Source organism: Panulirus ornatus, chromosome 68, assembly GCF_036320965.1.
Source record: "Panulirus ornatus isolate Po-2019 chromosome 68, ASM3632096v1, whole genome shotgun sequence".
In the NCBI taxonomy this organism is placed as follows: Eukaryota; Metazoa; Arthropoda; class Malacostraca; order Decapoda; family Palinuridae; genus Panulirus; species Panulirus ornatus.
This window is the reverse complement of record NC_092291.1, coordinates 12581032-12607139: the sequence shown is the minus strand read 5'-3', so window position 1 is coordinate 12607139 and position 26108 is coordinate 12581032. Positions and strand designations below refer to the sequence as shown.

Sequence of the window (26108 nt, the reverse complement as noted above, 5' to 3'; positions counted from 1 at the left end):
GAGAGAGAGAGAGAGAGAGAGAGAGGGGGGGGGGGGAATTTAAACGAACAAGAGAGAAAGGAGCCACTGCTCTCTCTCTCCCAGACTAGCATACCACACATATGCAAAGCATATATGGTATATATATCCCATCCTGGTGTCTCTTGTGTAACACATAACCAGACATTGATCGCTTAGTTGTCTTTTGTTGTGCACGGGAAGTGACGCAGTGTTCTGTGGGGCAATTTCCTCCTCACAGTGTTTTCCATACCCACTGTCTACTGAAGTTGGTACACATTTCTTAGATGCTCTTGGCCGTTCCCTGGGAATGGGGGAAGGTCAGGTTCACGTACAGAGAGAGAGAGAGAGAGAGAGAGAGAGAGAGAGAGAGAGAGAGAGAGAGAGTCGCAATCGAGAACCGGGCCTTAAAATTACTTAAAGGCCAAAGGGCTAGAGATATAAAGAAGTGGAAAGAGGAGTAGTGAAGAATCGCCAATGAATTTCGGAATAAAGGGCCATAGAGGTAGAGAAGCAGAGAGACAGAGGAGAGGAAAAATAGTTGTAAAGAGTTGTGGAGGAAAATGAAAATCTTGCCAACTAGACAGAGGAAGGTCGTAGCTGCCGGGAAACAACTGAGAGGTCGCACCGTCTGGCTCAAGGGGTCGTTTCGTGTTGCTCAGGGAGGTTCGTTACGTCGTGTTTAGGGGGGGTCGTATCGTCATGGTCATGGGGTTGAGCCCTCATAGTCATAGGGTCGTACCGTCATGGTCATGGTGGTCGTACCGTCATGGTGATGGCGGTCGTACCGTCATGGTCATGGTGTCGGAGTGCCCAGCTCAAGCTTGGGTCGTACCGTCGTCGTGCTCGAGGAGTTGAGATGGAAGATGAAGGCGAGGCTCCTTGTTGAGCGAAACGTATACTTAAGACTGTAGCAGCTTATTTTGCTAACTTTCTACATTTTGCTAGCTTTTACCCGTGGTTTCTCTAGGCCCACATGTTTTGGCATAATTAATGATGTAAGGAGACTCCAACCATGGTAACTTACGACCGATTTGGACCGTATAGCTCAATTATTGGGTCTCTCGCCGTACACGTCTGGCTCGGAGGCAAGGCTAGAGGGGGTTCCCTCTCCATCAGGCAACCACCAGTATATCATGATTAACCCATTCAGTCGGCGCCCCGGTAGCTCGGGAGGAATGAAAATGAGGCACGTCCGTCCAGAGTGTGAGAGAGAGAAGAGAGAGAGAGAGAGAGAGAGAGAGAGAGAGAGAGAGAGAGAGAGAGAGAGAGAGAGAGAGAGAGAGAGAATCGTTCACTGTAATATGTGAGTTTGTTTGTGTTTGCTGTGACGCCCCCCCCCCCCCCCCCCTCCCGTGGGATGGACCAGGATTGAAGTATTTTGTCAGTGTATTACAGCCCTGCGATTCCGAGTCCGGAGACGGTACAGTCTTCCTGGGGTTAAGGACACGGAGAAATACAGTTCTGCCAGAATAGTTAACAAGAGATTCTCCTCGTGGGTTATTGATAATGATGTGTATTACCAAATCGGTATTGAGGTTTCCTTCAAACGACATGATCAGTGCTTTGATGTTGTCAGACTCCGAAGTGGAACAGCGTTTTCAGCATGAACTCCCTTTAGCTTGGCCTCCCCAGCACGTACATAATTATATGAGTAAAGGTTCATGGAGCCACCTGTGTGATAATCAGGCTTGAATCTCAAAGAGGTTTTAACACGCCCCTAATTGTAAGGGTACGGCAGTGTGTGTGTGTGTGTGTGTGTGTGTGTGTGTGTGTGTGTGTCTGTATGTGTGTCTGTGTCTGTGTAAAATGGCATGGTTCAGATAAGTTAGATATTTCTTTTGCATTATTGTGCATCTTTCTTTTCCAACCGTACGGGGTGTGTTCTGATCCTGGGAGGATGGTAGAGACACCTTAGAATTTCTTACTCTAGATCAGTTTGATTACACCTCGAGTATAAGGTGGTCAAGAGGATGTAGTCTGGCCTTTTCCGTCGACGTAGCGTGTCCAGGACTGTATAGTTCAGCTCCTGGACTTCTTTTCATCTTCCTCAGAGCAGAATAAGAAGTGGGACCATATCGTAAGTCCGGTATTTTTGGATGTACACTTTCGGACAGCTGCAGTTTCCTTGGACTGTATCTCAAGAAGGCGTCTTGCGATGACTACGACTCTGTCCAGCCGACAGCAAATGATTTCTCCTTCCATTTCCCTGACGGGGGTGTGTGCCAACGGAGGCTCCTCCCACCGGAGGCTGACAAGGGTTCTTGACTCGGCCTGAAGTCGAGGGTGACAGCGTAGCGGTTCCTGTTAGCGCTAGCGCTCCATTAGTATGGCTCAGTAGGTTTAACTAACGTCAATTTTTTTTTTTCCATTATATATGTGCATGACCAAGTGGGGCGGGGGCAGCCAGATTCTACGGCCATCATTTGTCTGCAAGATTCGAACCTCGCCCAAAGTTTGGAGGCGTGTTTCGTGTTTGGCTTGCCTCCGTGCCTGGGCTATACGATCCATTATCTGCAAGGATTTCTGGATTTTGTGTCTTCCCCGAGAGCACGTTCAGGATGGAATGATGGTCGGGCATCCGTAGGAGGGCAATATCCGGGTCGGGATAGTCTCAGAGGCCAAGCTCATTCTTGTATAACTGGTAGTGCGAAGGAGAAGATAAGGTAGAAGTCTTCCTCGATTGCATCATCCCCGTTGTCATTGAGAACTGTAAAGATTCGTTTGATACTGATTTGATTCGGGACTGAATTTTCGTTCTGTCTGTCGGCAGAATTTGACCAGACGCAGACGCTGATGAAATTTACAAGCTTTGATTATAAACAGGATGTAATTATACCCGGGATTAGCTAAGGCAAACGTTAGCCTAGGCAGAGTTTAATCATAGTCTGGTGTATTTCAGGTAGAATCTTACTGAACACAAAGTTTTCATGTAAACCTTTTACTATACCAAAGCTTTTGTCACGAGTTATCTTCATTTTGAACCGGTTGATCCTTACAAGCAAGTTTTGATAACAGAGAGGTGGTAGGGTATAAACAAGCTCCAAGTGTTGCGCAAGCTCCAAGTATAAACAAGATGTGTTTATAGAGAAAGTCTAAACGTAAACAAACTTTCGAGTACAGGCAGGTAAGCTCTGACGTCCGAATGAACCTTGACTGTACTTGCGCTCTGAGTTTCAACGAGTTTTCAGGAGATATTGGTAATAAAGACTGAGAGAATGGGGAGGAGATCGGCGAACAGTCTGCCAGGGACGGGGTAACAAGGAGCGCGCGAGGGAGGAGGGAAACGAAAGAAAACAGAGACAGTAATCGAATGAGCCAGGCAGACCTGCCTCGTTTGTCCATCGCACAGGCAAATATTTCTTCATCTCCCGTAGTAGTAGTTCATCAGATGCTCTTATTTTCCGAATATACTCTCGCATCTCATCCCCGGATCATTGTCCTCAACACATTTCGCACTTCAGCTCCTCAGAATTGTAGTAGGTGCCCGTGTAACGTGCTTAAGGAGGAACAGGAGACGACACAGGGCTCGTCCTTAACGCCATCTGTTGCCTAGTGGCGTAAATGCTCTGCTGAAGTGTTACCAGTCGTCGCCAGATGTTTTATTGTCGACTAGAGTGGTGTTTGCTCTTCGAATTCACTTTGGTGTTGGTGAAATTCGAGTCCTGTTCGTAGATTTCAGCTCTCCACCAGCAGCTGCTACTGTGCTGATGAAAGGACTGCTCTCTCTCTCTCTCTCTCTCTCTCTCTCTCTCTCTCTCTCTCTCTCTCTCTCTCTCTCTCTCTCTCTCTCTCTTCAAGCACCTCACGTGCAAAATCGAAATGATGGAACACATGAACCACCTTAAAAGGCCGAAAGGATTGGAACTCATTAGCTTCGAAAGACGGGGAGAAAAATGTGTGTGATAATCTACGCATGGCAACAGATTGAAGTTGTAAAGAAAAACGTATTGAAAACTTCCCAGGAAAGAAGACACAGACTTACGAAGTCTGCGAGAATAACATAGAACATATCGATAATGCAACAGACAAAAATCTACGAATGCCTTGGAAGGAGCAAGGAACAGCTACGAAAACAAAAGAAAACTTTGACATGTGGTTGAAGTCAGTCCCAGATGAACCCAGAATTTGTGTCACAGCTGAGAGGACGAGGGAGTCAGTCTTAGATGAACCCAGAATTTGTGTCACAGCTGAGAGGACGAGGACAAGTCTGTAGTCTTCAAGCAAGACGTACGCTTGAGCTCTGCGCGCAAGCCGGGTCATCAAGGCAAAATCTTGCCGTCGTAGTTAGGTACTGTGTCTCTCCCTCTCTCGCAGATGAGCCGAGAATGGATCATTATGTAATACAGGTGGCAGCTGGGAGGAATAGCCCCGTGCATCAAGCGAGACGGGCGGTGAGCGCTCCTTCCTTGCCCCTGCCTTTTGCTAAATTTCGTCGTGGGTACTCATAGGTAGGTAGGTACACACTCTCTCTCTCTCTCTCTCTCTCTCTCTCTCTCTCTCTCTCTCTCTCTCTCTCTCTCTTGTTCTGGCGCACACGCAGGAATTGCACGAGAGTGAGGCAAGCGTAAGATGGACTGCGGATGGCGGTTATTGATATTGCTATCACAGCTCCCTGTATTTATGTCTGTACTGTCTGGAGGAGTATATGGCCCGGTGCTGGACGACGTGCGTTCGGAGTGCCGAGTGTTGGGTCTGTTGAGTGATGGGGCTTCCAGACTTTGAGATTGCCAAATTTTGGGATTGTTAAGAGATGGGACTCCCGAAACGTAGGAACTGTTGAATGGTGGGACGCTGGGATTCGTTAGACGATGAGGTCGTCTTAGCGTTTTTAAAATGGTGTCAGAAGTTGAGGGAGCGCTCGGCAGCTCCTTGAGCGCCGGGCATCGACATGGCATCACACGAGTCGCGAGGAAGATGAAATGAACCTTCGAATCCCCGAGACTTTCGCGAGTCTGCGGACCAAATCCTGCCATCTGGAGCTATAAAGACGCCGGGGAGGCTGAGCAGTGGGAGGGAAGTACCGACTCGGTCTCGAAGATCGCTGGGTCCAGGGTATCAAGGACACGCCATAAAAAGGCCACAGCACTAACGGCGGGACTTAATGGGGTCCTATTTGCTGTAGCAACCTATGTATGTTAGGATTTCCCCCCGCTAGGTTCAGAGACGAAGGGATTTCATTACCTCCGGGCCTGCCTCCTCCATCATCTCATCATGATTTCTGATTTTTTTTTCCGTTTCCCTCGTTCCTAATCGTTTCTTGTTTTATTTTTTTCCCTTCCATGCTCGTCTTGACGTCCATTCAGTACCTTGTGCCGCGGTTTCGCCTGTGCCTGTCACGTTATCCGGAGGCTACCACAGCGGCATTTTTACGCCCATTGTTCGTTCCTGAATTTCGTAATGGTCCACGATCCATCTGCCGCCACCTTGCAAAGCCGCAGCCCGCGTCCGACGCTTGGGTACATTGTATCGTCCTTGAGAGTCCACGATATGTCGTCCGTGCACTCGCAAGTTCTTGACTCATGTCCGGCTATTTGCTGAGTCGGTGATTCCTGGTTATTCCCCTGGTTTACTGACTCGAGTCAAATGCAGGATCATCACGGAAGCTCACATTAAAGATTATGCGAACAGGAAGGTTTAGGAATATCGCTTGACTACTTAATACAGGTGGAGCAGGACAGAGAGTAGACGACCTCTGAAGTCGACGTAGGATAAGGTATTCTTGAATACAGAATAGAATTTTGTGGGCATCGTTCGTGCGTCTAGCTGTTAGGGATATAATGGTGTGTAGTTTGTATGTAAATTGTCCTTTGAGTGGTTGTTTTATGACAGAGGCTCTTGGTTCTCGTATCCTAACGTTTTGATACGGCACAGCAGAAACAGCACGGAAGAGCAGCTTTAATAGTGGCCCGGAGCAGCAACAGAGACTGATAGTGCCTGCGGCTTAAGGTGTACGAGCAACAGCAGGAGCTTCAATCTGCGGCAGCGGCAGCTCCACTGTGGACTATCAGCAGCGGAGGCTCTCTTGCTGAAACCACAGCAACGTTATAACTTCAGCAGCAACACGGCTGCGGTGACGGCATCAATGTCAGCAACAGCTGCAAGGAACACCTGCTGCAGACATGAGCAAGACAGTTCACAGCAAGCAACAGTCGACTATCTTCAGCAGACAGGTGCTCGAGATTGACATGTGCAAGACAGTTCACTGCAAGCAACAGTCGACTGTCTTCAGCAGACAGGTGCTCGAGATTAACGACCAGCAGCTAGATAACTTCAGTAGACGGCGACATCACCTCTCAGCTCACATCAGCAACAGCACGTTCGTCAGACTTCATCAGTAGCGCTTACAACAGACATCATCCAAAACATAAGCTCCCAAGAGCAGAAGTAACACCTCAAGCAGGTAGCATCGCTGTCTCCAGCTGACAGCAGTACTGGTAAGATCTTCGACGGAATTCGGTAACAATATCGCCAATATGAAGCAGCAGAAACATCAGCAGATGGCAGAAGAACATCCTCCTACAGCAGGAGGAACATTTCAGGGAGCAAGATGCTCATCGCCAGCAGACAGCAGCAGGAGAATCCCCCGGCAGTAGCGAGCGGGAGCAGAGGAGGAACCCCCGTGGGGAAGGCCCGGTGCGTTCATCGGTGATCTAATTTTCAGCTCTCCTCAGCCCACTAACTTTACGACCTCTTATTGAATGAAGAGGAATGGTTCAGTCCGCCCATTGTGTATAGATCTTAATTTCCTCTTGATTGTGTTCTTCATCATTTAGCGCCTCGCAGGAGCGCGCACGCTGCCCTGGAAGATGGTCGAGTCTAATTGTAAAACACACCACGTGAAGTCAGAGGAGTTGAAGAAGCATCCGAGGAGGGTAAAAGTTAATGTTGAATTATTCGGTTTCGGTCATTTCTCTCGCTGGAATTAATGCTCTAAAATAACGACCGTGGTTGACGCTCTCTCGTATGTCTTATCCCTTTCTTACTTTGGCTCGTACGAGGGAGGGTCTGTTTCCTCAACAGGGTCACGTCGCTGCCAGAAGCGTTTGGGGTAATACTCGCCTCAGCAACGCCAGCATCAGCAGATGCTCAACAGACTCTCATCTCAACGTGTTTCCAGACCCTGCCAGCAAATCAAGGTGCTCGGCAGATTATAATCTCCGTACGTGTTGTCACAATACATCTCATTGTGCTTTCCGCACCCCGCCGGACACAATAGATCTCTCTCATCTCAGTGTGTTGCCACGCCCCGCCAGCAACACTAGACGGTTAACAGGTTCCCACCGCAGTGTGTTGCTGCACCCCGCCAGCCACATTTAGATCTCACCTCACTATGTTGCTATACCCCACCAGCAACATCCCGTGGCCTCTCTCTCTCTCTCTCTCTCTCCCTCGTATTGAACCCCTCTTGCTCAGATTTTATGAGTCGGCATTTTAACATAGCCAGAACCTTTTATGTCCTTTTAAATAATGCAGTTGATGAGGTTGTCGGGGTATGCATAGTTCATCCCGGAGCCATGTAACGTACTTTGCGCTCGTTAGTGATATGCAGTGTTCAACTTTTAATGCGTGGGAAGCCTTCACGGGCAAGAACCATTCGCTTATGTATTTGTTTCTGACGTGCCTTAGGGTCGTGGGAATCCGTCAGTAACATCTAGTCGTGAGTAGTGAGGGGGGAGGGGGGTGTTGTGTCTCTTCGTCAGTAGGTATAGTTCGTGAGTGGTGAGGAGGCGTCTTCACGCAGAGATCGCGAAAAAAAAAAAGGATGACCGCGAGTACCCTCAAAGTCATGAACAAGAAATTGTGGCTGGAAGGGAACGGTGGAACTGATACCTCAGCCAGGGATCAGCTTGTGGGAGCGTAGTGAAGCATCAGGTGGCAAGGGGCATGGTTCGAGTCTCAGGTGGTAGGACCCCTGGCGGGGGACGAACCCCTCTCCAGAGCCAGAAGGCAGCTTAAGAATGCCTGCCGCTTGTAAGGCATGCGGGAGGGGATGGGGGACTTCCTCACCCACCCACCTCCCTTTGCCACCACTGCCTGGCTGGTAACTTTGCATGGAATACGCAACTTGGTGGGCATATCCCACGTGACGATTTTATCCCGAGCTGAGGTTCCTGGCGTGACGGAATGTGGAGCCGGGGAAGTGCACGGCCCCGAGAAAAAGGTTTGTGAAGACATCCCAAGTGGTTGTGAGAGAGAGAGAGAGAGAGAGAGAGAGAGAGAGAGAGAGAGAGAGAGAGAGAGGAGAGAGAGAGAGAAGAGACAAAGGCAGACAGATGGAGGGAGAGGCAGAGGCAGACAAAGAGGAGAGATACAGAGAGTCGCTCTTACATACACAAGAATACAGATGGACGCGCCCTGAGAACGAACACAGAACCGCACTCTAAGAAGGAAGAGAAGATTCCATTGCATCGTTCACCATCATCGTGGCTTTAATCCCCCGCCACTAACACAGTAATGAGGAGAATCGCAGAGCTTTTAAGTGTCGTCGAGTGTGCTCGGAATCTTTTATGATTCTTGCTGCTCTGGAATCCGAATCTCAAATAAGGGAACGCACGAACCCCACAGTTCTCCTCGGGGGCCATTAGAGGCGCGTGGAAAGGTTTGTGCAACCGGAGGAGGAAATAAAACTCCGGATTACCGGAAGGGGCGAAAATGATAATCCCAAGGTGGGGACGGGGATGAGAGCTGCAGGAGGAAGTGATGGACGGGGTCCCATAGCCAACGGGAAGACAAGACACAGGGTTCTCGGAGCGCGAGGTCCAAAGAAGGGCCGGTCAAGCGGAGGTAATGATTGAAAGTCTCTCAGGAGAAGTAGAAACAAACCCGTCATCGTACGGCTGACTCGTGCAATTGTCTTAAAGAAATTTTGTAGACGTGATAGCTTGTCGGAGGAGCGAGCTAAATGGTTGTTAAGAAATGTTCGCCTCAGCTCCAATGTATCCGTTCGTTTTGAGAAGATTCGGGTGAAAATTGAGACGAAAATTTGATACTGGGGAGTGAGGAGGTGAATGCTGGACGCAGGTTCTCGTACGGGTTCGGAAAGGCGAGGGGTAACATTGTAAGTTCGTGGGGAGAGAAGCGTCGAGCGAAGGAGGGAGCGAAAATGTGTGTGTGTGTGTGTGTGTGTGTGTGTGTGTGTGTACGGTGCTTGTTCTCATGTCGGTATGGGTAACGTTGAATTATTAGCGATGGGCACAGGGAGTAAGGTTGAGAGGGAGCGTACTGTGTATGTATGAAGCTGCTAGCGTGTAGAGAGAGAGAGAGAGAGAGAGAGAGAGAGAGAGAGAGAGAGAGAGAGAGAGAGAGAGAGAGAGAGAGAGAGAGTGACGCTACTAGTAGTTCTGGTATAAAACAGGAAGCATCGGAGGATCAGCCACCAAGGCAGAGAATGTCCATTGAAGTCGGACGTATTACCAAGTCAGAGGTAGCCAGGGAAGTGGGCGGCCGGCCGTTTGTGGAATAAATTACCTTTTGTGTCAGCCCCGGGGGTGGTGTGGCCAGTTGAAGACCTGTACCAGTGTTTCTGAGATGCTCTGACGACGTCGAAGTGCGTTGGGTACAGCAGCCCAGTGTTCTACATCACCTCTAGGTCTTTCCTGGCGTAGCATGGTCGATGTTGGTGAGTTCTGAGGCGTCCCTCGTGACCTTCTCTTGGTGCAGTATGGTATATATTAAGTGCGTTCTGTTCCGTTCTCTTTGTGTATCCTACAGTATGTTACAGTTTGATGTGTGTATATATATATATATATATATATATATATATATATATATATATATATATATATATATATATATATAGTGTTCAGTTGGTGCATTATAATGCTTCAGTCCCCCTAAAATTTTGGTTAAAGCCGTGGCATTGCGTGTTCAGAATAGTAATGTAAGAAAGGAACATCTTTTTGTGCTGTATTTATCATAGTTCTCTGGCACATTGTGTGTCCCCGCTTGGGTTACGTACCTACTCCCTCCTTCTCGTGTTTCCCTTCTTGTTTCGCTCTTTTCCTTCGTGCATCCATTCTGTTTCCTTCCACCTTTCCTCTGGCTTCTCATCTTTCCCTTCGTCTTTGTCTGCCCTTCCCTCTCCCATTTTACCCATCCTCTCTGTCTCTGTTTCCACTGCAGTGTATTTCCAGTCCCCCACCTACCATCCACCCCCTTCCCTCCCATGCCTTCATTCTCCCAAGATTCCTGGGTGTTTACATAGCCAGACATGTGGAAGTGATTGACATCACCGGATGGTTCCTGTGAAAAGGGTGGCTACTTCATCCCACACCTCGTTATCAGCCTCGTACCAGCTTCCTTCCTGGCCTCAGAAATCTTTCGAGTCTCTTCCTTCCCACAATCCGGTCATACGTGATGATGATGACGATCAAACATCATATGCTTTTCACAATCCTTCCCTATCCTTCGTTCTCTTTCATTGTACCTTCCTTCTTCATACTTTAACCTCCTGATCTCTTCCTCCTCATCCCTCTACCTCTCCTGCACTTCTGTCACGGGCCTCTACTCATCGTCCCCTCAAACCTTCATCCCATCCTCCTCTCCCATGACCCCCATCATCCTCCTCTCCCATGACCCCATCCTCCTCCTCCTCCTCCTGCCAGGCATGTGAAACATGCAAGACAATACGAGCTGTGAATTAGCAAGCGTCTTGGCCTCGAGTCCGGAATCCTGCTCGCCTAATTGCCAAACTCGGTTACCACCTTTTGTCGAGCTGGCTCCGGAAATGTGATTCTTCCGGCGGGACTGACGCCGAGCTGCTCTCGCTGTTGCTCCAGCCGCTCGCTGTTCAGGTGGTGCTGAGCTGCTATCTCTCGCTGCTGCTGCTGCTGCTGTCTAGGTGGTGCTGAGGTCAAAGCGGTCGGTGTTGTTAGCGCTTGTAGAAGAGGCCGGAGCTTCCTGCTTCCTTCATGCACTAAGTTTCCTTTTGGTGTGACATACGGTTGTAAGTTTGGCACCGTGGCTTTGTTGTCAGGAGTTGATACTCTTATCGGTAGTTGGCATTTGGGGACGATCACTTTGGCGGTGATGTTAGTTTGACGGTGTTGTCAAATGGTGAGGGGTGTCAGGGTGAGTGATGTCGTAATTGAGGCTGGTTTTTAGAAGTGGTGGAATCGCCGGGGAGTTTCGTGATGTGAGCGTTGATGTGTGTGTGTGTTGGTGATGATGATGTGTCGTGTGTGCTGGTACCAGAGTTAGTGGTGGTGATTGTCAAGGGGGTTGGCTCATTTGGGTTGATATCAGGGTTGGTGTTGGTTTCGGAGGATGTCGGAAGTGAATGTTGTGAGTTCGGCCAGATGTCATGGTTAGGAATGACAGCGATGTTAGGTCTTGCTCGATGTTGAAAGATGCGGATGGTGCCAGAATTACCTGATGTTAGTGCTGCTGTAGATGCCGTTGCCACTGCTGATGATGTTACTGCATTGTTATTGCAACGGATGGTTTGTTGGTCGGTCTTTAGGCCCGACAATTGCTAGTTGGGTCCATAAAGGCCGTCAGCGGTTATTGCCAAGTTATATACAATCTTGACCCGAAATGTAATCTTTTAACACCTCATGATCGTAATTCTAAGACCACGTATATTCCGTGGTTTTTGCACCGGTGCGTATGTATGTTCTCCAAGTTTAATGGCTGTCGACTGCTGACTGGTCGTTAAGCCATAAATCATTGCCTAAAAACCCATGAGCATGTCGGTACGACCCCTTGGGTACGATGGCCTGGATCTTGACGTGTCCCTGAAGGGGTCACGTCACAAAGGTCGGGCCATCATAAGCCAAGCAAGGGTCGAACACCGTCAGTCATGCCCGAAAGAGGTCGGTAATGTCGAGAGACTAAGCATACACAGCTGATAAAAGACAAGTCATGGTATGCAGTATATTATCTGGGATCCTGATGTAGATAGATGGGCACTGGTGTAGGAGGAGGAGGAAGAAGCCACTTGTATACTCAGAGTTGCCGCTTTACGCTATCGAATTTCGGTTGTTAAAGTTGAGTTGCCATCGCCTCGGCCAAGGTAGCGGGTGAAATCACAAGGGAATTTGAGCGGAGGAGACTGAGTTCTGTGAATGGCTCTCTTACGTTAAAAACGTCGGGGCAGCCTCAATGATTTCGTAATGGAGTGGTTGAACGAAGAGAAGGGACGCCTTATGTGTTACGTTCTTGCCCATGACGCCGGCTAAGTGCATTCTAACATTGGAAGTGAAAAGACCCATTTTTTTCCCCATAAAAAGAATTTGGTCCCTTTTTTTCTTTTTTTTCTAATTTTTGACCGGATTTATGTGAATACTTTTAATGCCGACGTCTTTCCCGTATTTTCTCTCCCAGGATTGTTATGAGTGGAGGAGGTCCTTTTTTTTTCTTATATATATATATTTGTTTGGGATGAATGTGTTTGGCATCTTGAATGTTGTGAAATCTTGATGGAAGTAGGTTTTTGGAAATTATGGAAATCAAAGTGGAAGAGTTGTTTTGATGCCCAGATTCACAACGAAAAAAAAAATCGAAATTGTAATTCGGGAAGGAAATATATATATATATATATATATATATATATATATATATATATATATATATATATATATATATATATCCTTTCTTTGAAATCATCTTCCATTTTGCGTTGGAATAATTCATTATTGGAATCTCCGAAGGTAAAACTTCGATCAGTTTGGAATTATTTACTGGAACGTATGAATGACTGGGAGGGCTGGGAGTGAGGCTCCTTCGGAAGGAATTGGAGGCATTTTGAGAGGATAGTGGCCCTTCAGTGATATGATGAAGGAACGAAGTTTTTTTTTTCATATATAGCGAAGTGCCAAGTGAGGCAGTTGATGGCGGAGGGAGCCGTTCACAGTTGGCGAAAGTTCTGATGCGTAAATTGATTTAGTGACGACACACACACACACACACACACACACACACACACACACACACACACATGGTAGTTTGAGTTGTAGGAACCATTTCTCAGTGTGTGTGTGTGTGTGTGTATGTGTGTGTCTGTGTGTGTGTGTGTGTGTGTCCTACCGGGAAGACTAGCGGTTCGTAAGGCAATAAGAGACCTCTTACTCTGAACAGACGACACTCGGATGAAAAATGATTTACGGAGAAGTCCATATTGCAAGCGAAATCATAAGCTCCCAACAGCTTGGGAAATGAGAGCGGGTAATGCTGATTTATAGAGTTACCCTCAGGAGGAGGGAGGAGGAGGAGGAGGAGGAGGTGGCTATCATCACCTATTGATGAAACATGAGCCGGGAATTGTCCCTCCCCCGTGAGAGGTGGTAGCCAGGCAAGAAGACCCGCCACGAGGAGCTCCTGTGACTGGAAACTCCCCCTAACACCATGAAGTCTCTCTCCTCCAGAGGAGCTCCTCCACCTGTCGAAGAAGCCGGCGCTATGAAACGGCATCGCTATAAAAAGAAAAAAAAAAGGACAGAAAAAAAAAGTTGCGACTTGAGATGAAATCACTCGGAAAACTCGCGTGCCAAAAAAAAGAGAGAGAGAGAGCTCTCTCACTTGAAGAAACTTATCGTAAGAAAAATATATTCGGGTAGCCAGTTGGCGACACCATGAGGTGCTGGAGGAGAGAGGGGGGGGGAAAAATCCGAGAGTTGTATAAGAGAGTTTAGTGAAGGTAGTTAGCGAGGGTTTAGCGCAGCTTCTGGCCGGGACGTACCCCACCCCCCTCACTCGCTTAGCCCCTCGCTACCTGCATGATTGGATTTGACTTGGGAAAGTTAGTTTTGCTTATGAATGGCGTTGAGGTTATTGCATTTGCTCGTCAAGGCTCCTCCCTCCCTCCCTCCCTCCCTCCCTCCCTCCTTCCCTCCTTCCTTGCCTTCCCCCCCTCCCTCGCCGTCCTCCTAACCCTTCTCTTCCACTCCCTCTCCCTCATCTTCCTCCTTCACTCCTCTTCCCCCTCCTTCCCCTTATTCACCTTCCTTCCCTGCCTCGCCTACCCTTCCCGGACCCCCGTCGTTTTACGCCCCTCCATCGGAGCCCCCCGGTCGTCCACACCGGACACGTTATGCTCTCAAAAGTCAACCTCCCCCACACCGGTTTTCTTTCCCTTACCCCTCCCTTCTCTCTCTCTCTCTCTCTCTCTCTCTCTCTCTCTCTCTCTCTCTCTCTCTCTCTCTCTCTCTCTCTATCTATCTATCTATCTATCTATCTATCTATCTATTCGGACGCCCCCTCCTTTCACCTCTCGTATCCCTTATCTGATCTCTCTCTCCATCGCACAATTTGTTCACCTCTTTTCTCCTCTCCATCGTGCTTCCCTTCACCCCACCTTCTCTTTCTCTTCTTAAATTTCATTGGTTTTCCTTCTGTCTTAGTTCTTTCCTCCTCCCCTCCTCCAGTTTACTCCTTCGCTCCATTTTTTTATTTTTCGTACAATATCCTTAATTTTTCATTGTAATGTATTTCCGCGTTTTCTTGTCCCGTTGTCCGGCAGTAGACACCATTGTTGTCGTTTTCTATGGGGGTTTATGAAATGCAGCCAAACTTCCTTTTTATAAACACATTGTTTTGTCAGCCGGGAAAATACGCCCGTGATTTTTCCTCCCCACCCCACCAGTTGTTAATGTACTTGCTTTGTCATCTTTAGGAGGCAAAAAAAAAAAAAAGAGAAAAAAATATGCGGTAGCCTCATTTTTAACAGTAATGGGGCTGTCCTCTAAATATCACCCACATTAGTTTGTTATGGGCTGAAACTGTGGGCGGGGGACGGGTTTTTTTTTATTTTTATCATATAGGATGGTTTTAAGGACGGTTTTGCTTTTTATCATATTGGATCGTTTTAAGGACGGTTTTTTTTATCATGTAGGATGGTTTTAAGTAAGGGTTTTTTATTATATAGGATGGTTTTAAGGACGGGTTTTATCATCATATAGGATGGTTTTAAGGACGGGTTTTATCATCATATAGGATGGTTTTAAGGACGGTTTTTTTTATCATATAGGATGGTTTTAAGGACGTTTTTTTTATTATATAGGATGGTTTTAAGGACGGGTTTTTTATCATCATGTAGGATGGTTTTAAGGACGGTTTTTTATCATATAGGATGGTTTTAAGGACGGGTTTTTTATCATCATATAGGATGGTTTTAAGGACGGTTTTTTATTGGATGGTTTTAAGGACGGTTTTTTATTGGATGGTTTTAAGGACGGGTTTTTTTTTTATCATCATGTAGGCTGGTTTGTCATCATATAGGATGGTTTCAAGGACGAGGTGGTGGGAGCCTTGCAACAGCAGCTCCCTCCCGCGCCAGTCTCACCTCTTGTAATGTCTTTGTCGACAGGAGTTCCTCCTCCTCCTCCCCGCGCTGACTCTGTCGCCAAGAGTCGCTCTTCCCGTGCTGACTTGGACGTTAAGGGTCTCTCTCTCTCTCTCTCTCTCTCTCTCTCTCTCTCTCTCTCTCTCTCTCTCTCTCTCTCTCTCTCTCTCTCTCTCTCTGCCGCAAAGAGCCTTTCCGCCGCGCGCCGACTTTTACGTTCCATCTTGGATGGGTCTACGCAGTAGCCACCAGCCTGCCTGGGAATCGGCTGTGTTAGATCCATCCCTCCCACGACCGTTACCCCCCGCCGCACCCTTCTCTGACCTCTGGTTCCTCTGTGCCTCCATATCTGGCGGGAGGAAGACCAGGCGAAGCGACCACCAGCGGTCACAGTTTGACATGCCCGTTGAGGTTCCTTCAACAGCAGTAGCTGTATGCAATGTGGGTTCTGTATCTCTATCAAATGTAGGTCGTGGATTTTTGTATTTTTTTTGTTACAGATTTTAACAAGAAACGATTTCTTTTAACGAAATAGATCAGGCTCCCTTGCCACAGCCCCCCCCCCCCCTTTCCTAGGGTCACGGTAAAGTGGCCGTGTGTGTGTCGAGCGAACAGATTGGATTCCGTTTTCAAAGCAATTAAATTTTATACAGACTCTTTTGCACTCGGCCTGTGTCAAACGGTCAACTGATCCCACCACAGGTCAGTCTTTGCAGGCGCTGATCTTGGCTACGATGCCCCCCCCCCCTCTCTCTCTCTCTCTCTCTCTCTCTCTCTCTCTCTCTCTCTCTCTCTCTCTCTCTCTCATTCTGGTGTCCAGCGGCAGAGGGTTCTGCTGCATTGCCTCCCCGTGGGTTCAGTAGTTCCTCTGGCTTTCGGGGTCCCTTAAATTTACCGAGTATCGTGCACGCAGGTCTGAGTTCGCGTTACTTACGTTCTGCTGATATCGCGTGCGTCATCCACATCAGCCAGATATGTCGTATGAACAGTATTGCTCCAGCACAGATGAGGTATGTTAGCCAACCGTTACATGGGATTTCAGGAAATAGTGAACGTCTTTGCACGGTTCTTATACATATATGTATTCGAAGAATTTTCCCTCTGGATGTAAGTCCACTTTGAGGTAAAGAGAGAAGTGACAAAAACCCTCGAAAGTGACCAGCAGCGGAGTGTAAACCATCAATAGTAACATCTGCATAAGATCTTATAAGGCAATGATAACCACCAAAGATTTCGTGAAAACTGAAAGAACGGGAAATAATATAACACAGGGAGATTCATCGCTCGGAAAAAAAAAAAACATTAATGTTCAACCATCCAACCACCCAGCAGTTGAAAACCATCGATTCGGAAAGCACAGAGAGAGAAACACATCATTAAAAATCAGAAGGATATATTGTACTGTGTGATAGAAGACGACTATGATCCAGGTGAACTGGTGAAGGAACATAAAGCTGGAAGGACCAAACGAATTAGAGAACTCACATTATACAAAAGAGTGAGGCTGAGACGTGTCCTGGCTTGACCTTTCCTGGAGCAGAGAGCCTTTGAGACGTGTCCTGGCTTGACCTGTCCTGGAGGAAGACCTCTTGAGACGTGTCCTGGAGCAGGACCTTGATGTACTGACGTCAGGTAACAGCATCCCCGCGAGGCGCACAGGGTAGCCACAACGAACCACCAACAAGCATTAACAAAGGCGAGCAGAGGGAAATAAACCTGACCTCCGCACCACAAACACTAATGACTATAATTACAGTATAACTTAGCAGTTAGGGAGAGTCATTAAGAACAAAAGCTCTATAAGAGGAATTAATGAGGCGGAAGAATTTAATGACCTTTAGTTTGAAAGCTGTAATGAGGGTGTAGCTAGTCTTGCTTCCCTCCCACCTTTGTAATGGGCCTGGCCCAGCTCAGGATGCGGTCCTCTCTGGCAATGCTTGTGGTGGAGGATCGGGTCGCTGATTCGACACATTTGATTCGCCTGGTGTTTGAGGTCTGTTAGTACCTGGTTTAGTGCCAGTAGTGGGTCCGTGCATAAGCTCAGTTCGAGTTCTTTGATCATGAAAATGATAAGTGTTGATAATAATGGTGATGGTAGTAATAATGATAATAATAGCGTGTGAACTTGACACGTACGCAGAAGTTAATTAACACAAGTAATTAACTGGTCCTGAATTCTGCGAAGTTCTTGTTTGACACTTGCAATTACCTGGCCACACACGTCAACCCAGTTAAGAACCGCATAATCCATCTCGCTTCTGTGATAATCCGAACTTGAACCACGTCTATGAAATGATATTGAGTTTTAGTCGTACCTAACACCGTGGCCCAACTTGACCTCACCTGAACCTCAGTGCTTGGGGAGGGCCTGATTAACACCTGCAGTTTGTGTAATTAATCGATCTTGAAGTCCTTATCCGTTCTGGCTAAGGTAGGGAGGAGACCAGGATGTTAATACTAGGTAGTCACATGATCAGAAAACGGCTATGTAGGTCCGTGGATGGTAGGTATTGTATTTCCTTGAAGGGTCTGGCTGGTAGGGTACGTAGATTCGCTGGTAGTGGTGTCTGCCTGGGGAGCTGGCTGACGGGTGGTGTATAGGTGCGAGGTGCGTGGATGGTTATAGGGTTCTCAAGGGGATGGGCCAGAAGTGTAGGTGCAAGGAAGGTAGGCGGTGTTGGACGCCTGGGGGACCGACAGTTGTAGGTACATGCGTGGTATGGTGTTGCCACACCTCTCACGAACCCTCGCCTAAACTTGTTCCAGGAGAAAAGTTAAGATGCACACATATTGGCCACAGGCCCCACAAATTTCCCAGACTTGCTCAAGACGGGAGAAGAGGAGGAAGATGCTGGAATGCCAATATCTTACGGCGTCAGCTGTTTGGCCGATCTGGTGCCCTGGTTCGCCGAAGTGTCCCATGTTATTAAGGAACTGATCACAGGCAGATCATTCTCTCAGTAGTTTGTCATAAAAATGTTACCAGCCATTAAGCTTTAATTTTTTCCCGGAGAGCATGATGAAGAATTGTAACCACACACACACACACACACACACACACACACACACACACACACACACACACACACGCACGCACGCACGCACGTAGAGAGATGATGATGGCCTGTTGCACCTCAAAAGACTAAGAAAAGAAACTCGTTCGGCTGCAAAATTTCAGATAAGAGTGGTTTAACATGATGAGGCCGAGAATAACATCAGTTAGGAGAGCGAGAGGAGCTGGGCTATTGTGGTCACGCTGGCTGAAGCCAGTTAGGCAGGGACTTATTAGTCCTGCAGGAGGGACGGAGGGAAAGGTGGAGGGGGGGAATGTGGGGGAAGGAAAGGGTAAGGAGTCTTGGAAGGTTAGTGGAGGAAGGAGGGAATATTTAAGAGAAGGGTAAAGTGGAGTAGACGTGATAAGCTAGGACCACAAGGGCTCTGATCGTCCGAACTTAGATTGTAAGATCATTTTTAAGTGAGTACGATTCAAGATAAACATCAAGCTCATCGAAGTGGCACGAAGCTATAAGTGGTGACGTCCAACCGGGGTCTCGCTTGCAGGAGGGCCCTGATGGTGCTCCTGCTCACCTAAATACAAGGAAATATCCACCTTGTGGAACGACTCCTTTTCCCTAAGTGTTGTAGATGGTGTGTCAGCTGGGCGGACAAGGGTTAAGAAGTGCTTCCTTAAAACGTTTTCTGCGAATCCATCTGGGGTTAATGGTAGCTTAGTGCCCTGCTCGGATGAATGTGAGGCACACTGGCCTGTATCATGCGACGGTACGGCCCCCTGAGGACGATGGTATGGCCCATGAGCATGATAGTGCGACCCTTGATCACTGCGGTATAGCACTTGAGCACGACGGGATGGTCCTGGGACATGATGGCCCGGCCTTTGATGGGATGTTTTAGGGTCGGATCAAATGCCAGGCCATTGTGATTCAAGGGACGTACCGTTATGTTCAAGGGTCGCGCAGTCGTTTTCACGAGAGTTGAAGCAAGCTTCTCTTTCAGTCAAACTGCGCTCATTACCTACCTCTCCTCGTTACGTGATCATCCAGCCTCACACCACGTATGGTTCTCAGGCATTTGTTTTCTTAAGTCCATCCTCTTCCTGTCTTCAGCGTTCAAGGCCCAACATATCCAACATATCATCCAACATATCTTGCCTAGCCATAGCAACTGAGTTGTCCTTTCACACGCGTTCTAATAATAGTAATAATGATAGTAATGATAATACTGTTAATAATAATAGTAATACTATTATTATCATTATTATTATTATTATTGATATTATTATTACTAATATTATTATTATTATTATTATTATTGTTATCATTAATTCTGAGTTTGTTTTGTGCATCCGAAGTGGTTCGCTATTGATTTCTCTTTCGTTCATCGTTGTGGTCTGTCGTGGCAGCTCCTTCCTGAGGTGTGTGCCTGGTGCAAGAATCTGTGTGTAGGCCATCCATCGGGAATATACACACAGTCCTTAGACTCCCCGCAAAAGTAGCTATTGGATCTTCCAGAAGCTGCTGCATCCAGTAAGGCGTCTCTATATGTCTTCCACAATTTATCCTTCTGTTTCGGGAGCTTCACATTCTTCTATGAAGTCTTCATAGAGTCTTTTTAAGATTCAATGCTCTGGTTTTTTTTTTCACTTTTTGTCTTGTGTATTTTTTCCTTTAGGTTTTGATGAAGGTTGATAGTTTGTGGACTGAGTTGATGGACACTGCAGGATTCACGTTGGGAATATTTCCTATTCTCTCGGCTGTTGCTGCTGGTGATGCTATGTTGTGTAGCGATGGATGGTGTCCTGTGTTATCGTTATTCCTGTATCGTGTGCTTGTGTGGCCTGGGTGTATGTTCAAGCCCAGCCATAGTCGAGGAATGGTTTCTCATCTACCAGCCAATCGTTCACCCTCTTCATTTTTTTGAACCTATCCCTGAAAGGTCCAATTATATTTTCAGATTTTTGTTTTGTTTTTGTTTTCCATCATTTCCAGGCATACAGTTCTGGTAACATTTATTTTTCGTACTCGGTTCCATACTGCATCCGTTTCAGTTCCTAATTGTTCATAGACTGTTCTTTCTGCGGTCTGGCCAGCCAGCGTTGCCACTCCGTGTTTAGGGTTTCATCTCATCCCTGCCACGGGGCGGCACGTCTCTAGTTGATATTGCAGTGAGGTCGAGCGTATAGGTTCGAATCCTGATTGCGACAAGCGGTCCAGTCAACCATCCTGTTCATTCTCTTCATCCTCTCTTAGGAGGAATAGGTCGGTGAATTGGATAACTGTCTTGGACTAGGATATATATATATATATATATATATATATATATATATATATATATATATATATATATATATATATATAATCATACAAACCTCTTAACAGCCAGGATGGAACCCGGGACCCCTGTGCAAGAGGCAGGAATGCTAACTGCTAGGCTATGGGCCTAGCTAATAGGAAATAACAAGGGTCTCGGGTTCGATCTTGGGTGTTGGAGGTTTGTATGTTCTGTGAAGGTACGCGTTTATTTGCACTTTATTCGTATATATATATATATATATATATATATATATATATATATATATATATATATATATATATATATATATATATATATGTATATATATATATACACTTGGTTTTACGAAATTAAATGTTGGACATACGTAACGTAGGAATAAAGATATATATATATATATATATATATATATATATATATATATATATATATATATATATATATATATATATATATATATATATAACTGTGTGAAATGTCAAACAAACTCTTAAGTGAAATTCAGATTCATGTTACAGGGAAGATGAGATTCCAGAGAGAGATTTTAATTAAAAATTATCCAGGTGTTAATGACAAACGTTTTAGTAATATAGAATTTTTTTTTTTCTCTCTCTCTCCCTTCTCACGCTCTCTTTCTTCACGTAATTTTCAGAAGGGATTGCATACTGGGATCATTCATTCACTTCGTCTAACTTTAATTTTTTTTTTTTTTTTTGGTTTAGAATTTCCAAGATATCTGACTGAGGCAGCTCACAGTAGTTGACGGACGCCTGCCTGCCCTGGCGGTATCTTAATTAGAATAGATAAATTAACGTGACTGCTGCAAATTATAACACACATAAGACGTAAGGGCCCCACGAGTGTAGAACTCCCTCCCTCCCTCTGCTGCACAAATAGGTAATTACGCGCACACACACACACACACACACACACACACACACACACACAGACACACACACACACCTGCACCCATCAGCTCATGGTAATTAATGTTTTCCGATATGAATATATATAACCTTTTTATGCTTATCACTGTTTTCAGTCCGGTTTGCAAGGTACGGTATAAAGAATTTTCTAGCCTGTTGCCAGTGTTGGGAAAAACTAACATTTACAAAACGATAATGATGGTAATGATAGTGATGATATGTGTTTTTGTTTTGGCTTCAGCTAGCCCGCGGCCTGGGATCATTATGGGTGACAGGCCAGAAAGGCCATCATCACTGCGCCCTCGTCTTCACCACCCTTTTTAAAACCTGACTACATCCTGATCTTCATTGCATCCTGGCTTCACAGGACCCTTACCTTCACTATGCTAGGTTCAAGGCTGCCTTACCTTCACTATGCTAGATTCACGGCTGCCTTACCTTCACTATGCTAGGTTCACGGCTGCCTTAAATTCACTATGCTAGGTTCAAGGCTGCCTTACCTTCACTATGCTAGGTTCAAGGCTACCTCACCTTCACTATGCTGGGTTCAAGGCTGCCTTACCTTCACTATGCTTGGTTCAAGGCTGCCTTACCTTCACTATGCTAGGTTCGAGGCTGCCTGTCCTTCACTATGCTGGGTTCAAGGCTGCCTTACCTTCACTAAGCTAGGTTCAAGGCTGCCTTACCTTCACAATACCCTTTTCAGCGGTGCCAGCCTTAAACCGAGCCTGGGATCATGTTTTGTACACGCTGCTCCTCCTCCTCCTCCTCCTCCTCCTCCTCCTCCTCCTCACTACACCATTTTCCTGTTGAGTCCGTCATCACTGCACCCCATCATTATACCTACGTTACCACTGACCTTTTGACCTTACCGTAACGGGTTAAGTTCAAAGGTTAACTTTTCCTTTTTTTCCCCCCACAGACACACGCACGTAAAATCATTATTATTGTACATATAATTTATTATTATTATTATTATTATTATTATTATTATTATTATTATTATTATTATTATAATTTTTATTATTATTATTATTATTATTATTATTATTATTATTATTATTACTATCATTATTTTATTATTACTATTATTATTATTATTATTATTATTATTATTATTATTATATTTTATTATTACTATTATTACTATTATTTTTATTATTATTATTATTATTATTATTATTATTATTATTATTATTATTATTATTGTCTGATTTACGTTTTACAGTACAGCGTTATAGTTTTGAAAATTATTTTATGTATTCTGTCATGTGTACATTACTTTTTCAGAGTAAGTAATCATATGACATTTGGTATTTACGTATCATCAGACTGAAAAATGTTTTCTCATATACTCATATATATATATATATATATATATATATATATATATATATATACGCAGATTTTTTCCCGTCTTGGTGAAGGGTTCAGGGGACAAAGGGATGTCACGTCTGCTCACACACACACACACACACACACACACACACACACACACACACACGTGTTGGGGGCACCGTGCCCCTGCGGGCTGCTTGCTACTCTTTGCCTCAGTGCGCCGGCCGTTGTGAAAGCCCCACTTCAGCAGCACAGTACTGACCCTTGACCGCGGCACTTGACCCTCCCTGAGGGGCTGTAGTTATAGTACCACAGTCCTGTGGGAGAGAGAGGAGGGGGAAGTCACACACACACACACAGCGGACCCCACCCTTCACGCCGGTCTTGGAAGAAGAGGAACCCATCCGCCCTCCTCCCGCAACCTCTTGTGTTTTGTGGCGCCCCTTTCCCCTCGGTGTTGCGACGCCGCGAGCGGCGGAACCGCCTGTTCGTCCGTGGGCCAAAACCTGGGAGGGCGAGGCCGTCATGATTACGGCTTCTATCATTGAATCAATACGAGTTTCAGCGAATTACTTGCCATATTCTGCCGGCTGGTAAATAGTTTTTCAGCCTATGTGTTTTATTTTTCTTTTACGTTTAGAATATTTCTCCTGCGCTCCCAGTTCCCCCCCCCCCCCTCTCTTCAGTGTGGAATGTAGGTCAATATTGACCTGAATACATGCTATTGAATATTTGTATGTTTAGACCACGGACATTAAATCTGTAGTTGTGAAGGCACGAAAACGATTTGGGCTGAGACATTATTAGGAATAGTTTCATCTGCGTCCATAGGAATGGTAATTAGAATTTTAATAGTGTGAATTTTTCCAGTGATTAGTCTCTTTATTTTTTTTTTAGAGAGAGAGAGAGAGAGAGAGAGAGAGAGAGAGAGAGAGAGAGAGAGAGAGAGAGAGAGAGAGAGAGAATTTGAGCGTTGGTGTCTGTCTTTCGAAGGTGTGATCGTACACCGTCAGCCAGTACGGAAGATTGTCATGGTGTGTCATGCGTGACGTGGATGACCCACCCGGAGGCACGTAGAGCAACATTATTATATGTTGGCCATGCAGGACGTAGCAGGTGTGTAGGAAGTGATAGATCACCCACGAGCATGAATTATCAGGAATGATGAATTATTCACCGCGGAAGAGTTGTATGACAAGCCTCCTGCATCTAGAATGATGAATTACGTACAATTTTATGTATAGCTGGCAAGCCTGTGACGTGTAGAACGATAGATTACTTACAGTAAGTATAGCTGGGCAAGCCTGTGACATTTGATATGATAGATTACAATAGATTACAATATTTATAGCTGGGCAAGCCTGTAACATGTAGAATGATAGATTACTTTCAATACGTATGCTAGGCAAGCCTGTAATATGTAGAATGATAAATGATAGATTACTTACAGTATGTATAGCTAAGCAAACCTGTAATATGTAGAATGATAGATTGCATACGGTATGTATAGCTGACAAGCCTGTAACATCTAGAATGATAGATTAGTTACTACAGAATATCACCAGTGGACAAGTCTGTAAACAAAGTGGTGTATTTTTCCATAGAACACGGTTGGTCGGTAGATCCATCGCGTCTAAGAGAGATGCTCCTTGGGTCAACAGATTATCCGGAAAGAAAAGACGAGAACATAAATACAAATGAGTCCTCCTCAATACATCATCGCGTAATCACTGCTGCCCGCCCTACCACCTGATCTCCATAACTTGGAGAGATAATTGACCGCCGGGCACCGGTAAACTGTTTACGGAGTTAAGTTTGGCCTTTGAGATCAAAGTAGTGGGAATGGGAAACCCCCCTTGATTACCATGATAAGGAGGGCGGATGGGGGCCGCACGTTGCGTGATCTTCGTGAAAGGATTAGATGATTACAAACTTAGGGGATGGTGAAGGCATGTAATGCGACCCTAAGCTCCCGCGGAGTACAACCTGTATATCTGAGGGTTGAGGGTAGATCGTTGTGTGTAGAGCGGTCATACGTCCCAGTGGATGTTCTGCTCTCCGTGGCCAATGATTTACTGTACGAACGCGGCCGTGGATGGGCTTCACCGTATGGGTATAGTTAGAGAGAGAGAGTATTCAAATCCAGTGGTATTACGCCTTTCTGGCACCGTTACCCCTTGAGTTCAGCTAACAAAACCGTAATGACCCCACTCGCCTCGCTTCTTCCAGTTACCCCTTTAACCTCCTCTTTATTTTTTGATGGGAAATATAGAAAATGGAAATTTGGCAGACAATGACAAGAATTTTTTAAAATATTTGCGTCATTTTTAAAGATGTTTCGATCCATTGGTTACTGAGGTTGAATACCATTTTGTTCTATTATCATTATTATTATTGTTGTTATTATTATTATTATTATTATTATTATTATTATTATTATTATTATTATTCCTCGTCAGTCACTCAAATTTTTTTTCATGTTTCAGGTGGTTCTGGCCCGCGCCTCCAACGTGCTGTACCGCGCCACCCACAGCCGCGCCTACTTCAGGAGTGTCACGGTGCTGGTCCCTTCCCACTGGACCTCACGCTGCCCACGCTCGTTCAACACCTCGGCCGCGCCCACCACCCCGCCCGCCATCACTGTCACGCACCCACACCCTGTGTACGGCCACACTCCGTGGACGCTGCAGGTGGGCGGCTGCGGGCGGCCCGGCAGGAGCATATTCCTCACCCCACAATACCTCGCCGACAGGAACTTCTCAGACTCGCTAGGCGACCCAGGTAAGTAAGCCCTCCGGTTACCCTATGAATGGCTCAGTTTACACGACGGGTATTGTGTGTCTAGTAGATGGCTCGCTGGTTCGGACGCTGTGGAGGTGGTCTCCTGCTCGGCGGGGAGGGGGGTTCGTTCAAGAGGTCCTTCGTTTTGGTTTCTCGTTGATTGGGCCGATGACGTGTTTTCTGACGTCACCCAGTCATCACAGGTCTTCGTCGTCTATACCCGCGTCATTTTCCGGTTATCGTCATAGTTCGTAGGTCACGCTGAGGGATTTTGAGATTGGAGATTGGTTGATTGACAGCTGTGCTCGTGGTCATTTAGACTGTCACCACCGGCCTGGTCAGACCTGTGAGAAAACCAGCGAAAATGATTCCAGAGCATTGTATAATTTCTGTTCATGACTTCACCACCAACTTCCCGGACTTAACTGTTTAACTCAGTCCCGAAACTACTAGCTAAACTAGGAGGAGCTCTC

General features: G+C 46.2%; 1 protein-coding gene across 1 annotated transcript in view; it reads left to right on the top strand.

The window, feature by feature from the left end:
• LOC139747265 (calcium-activated chloride channel regulator 1-like) overlaps positions 1-26108 on the top strand; it is a 319531-nt gene that overhangs the window by 8074 nt on the left and 285349 nt on the right. The window contains 1 exon segment of the mRNA XM_071659359.1: positions 25341-25635. Coding sequence (XP_071515460.1) covers positions 25341-25635 — 295 coding nt within the window.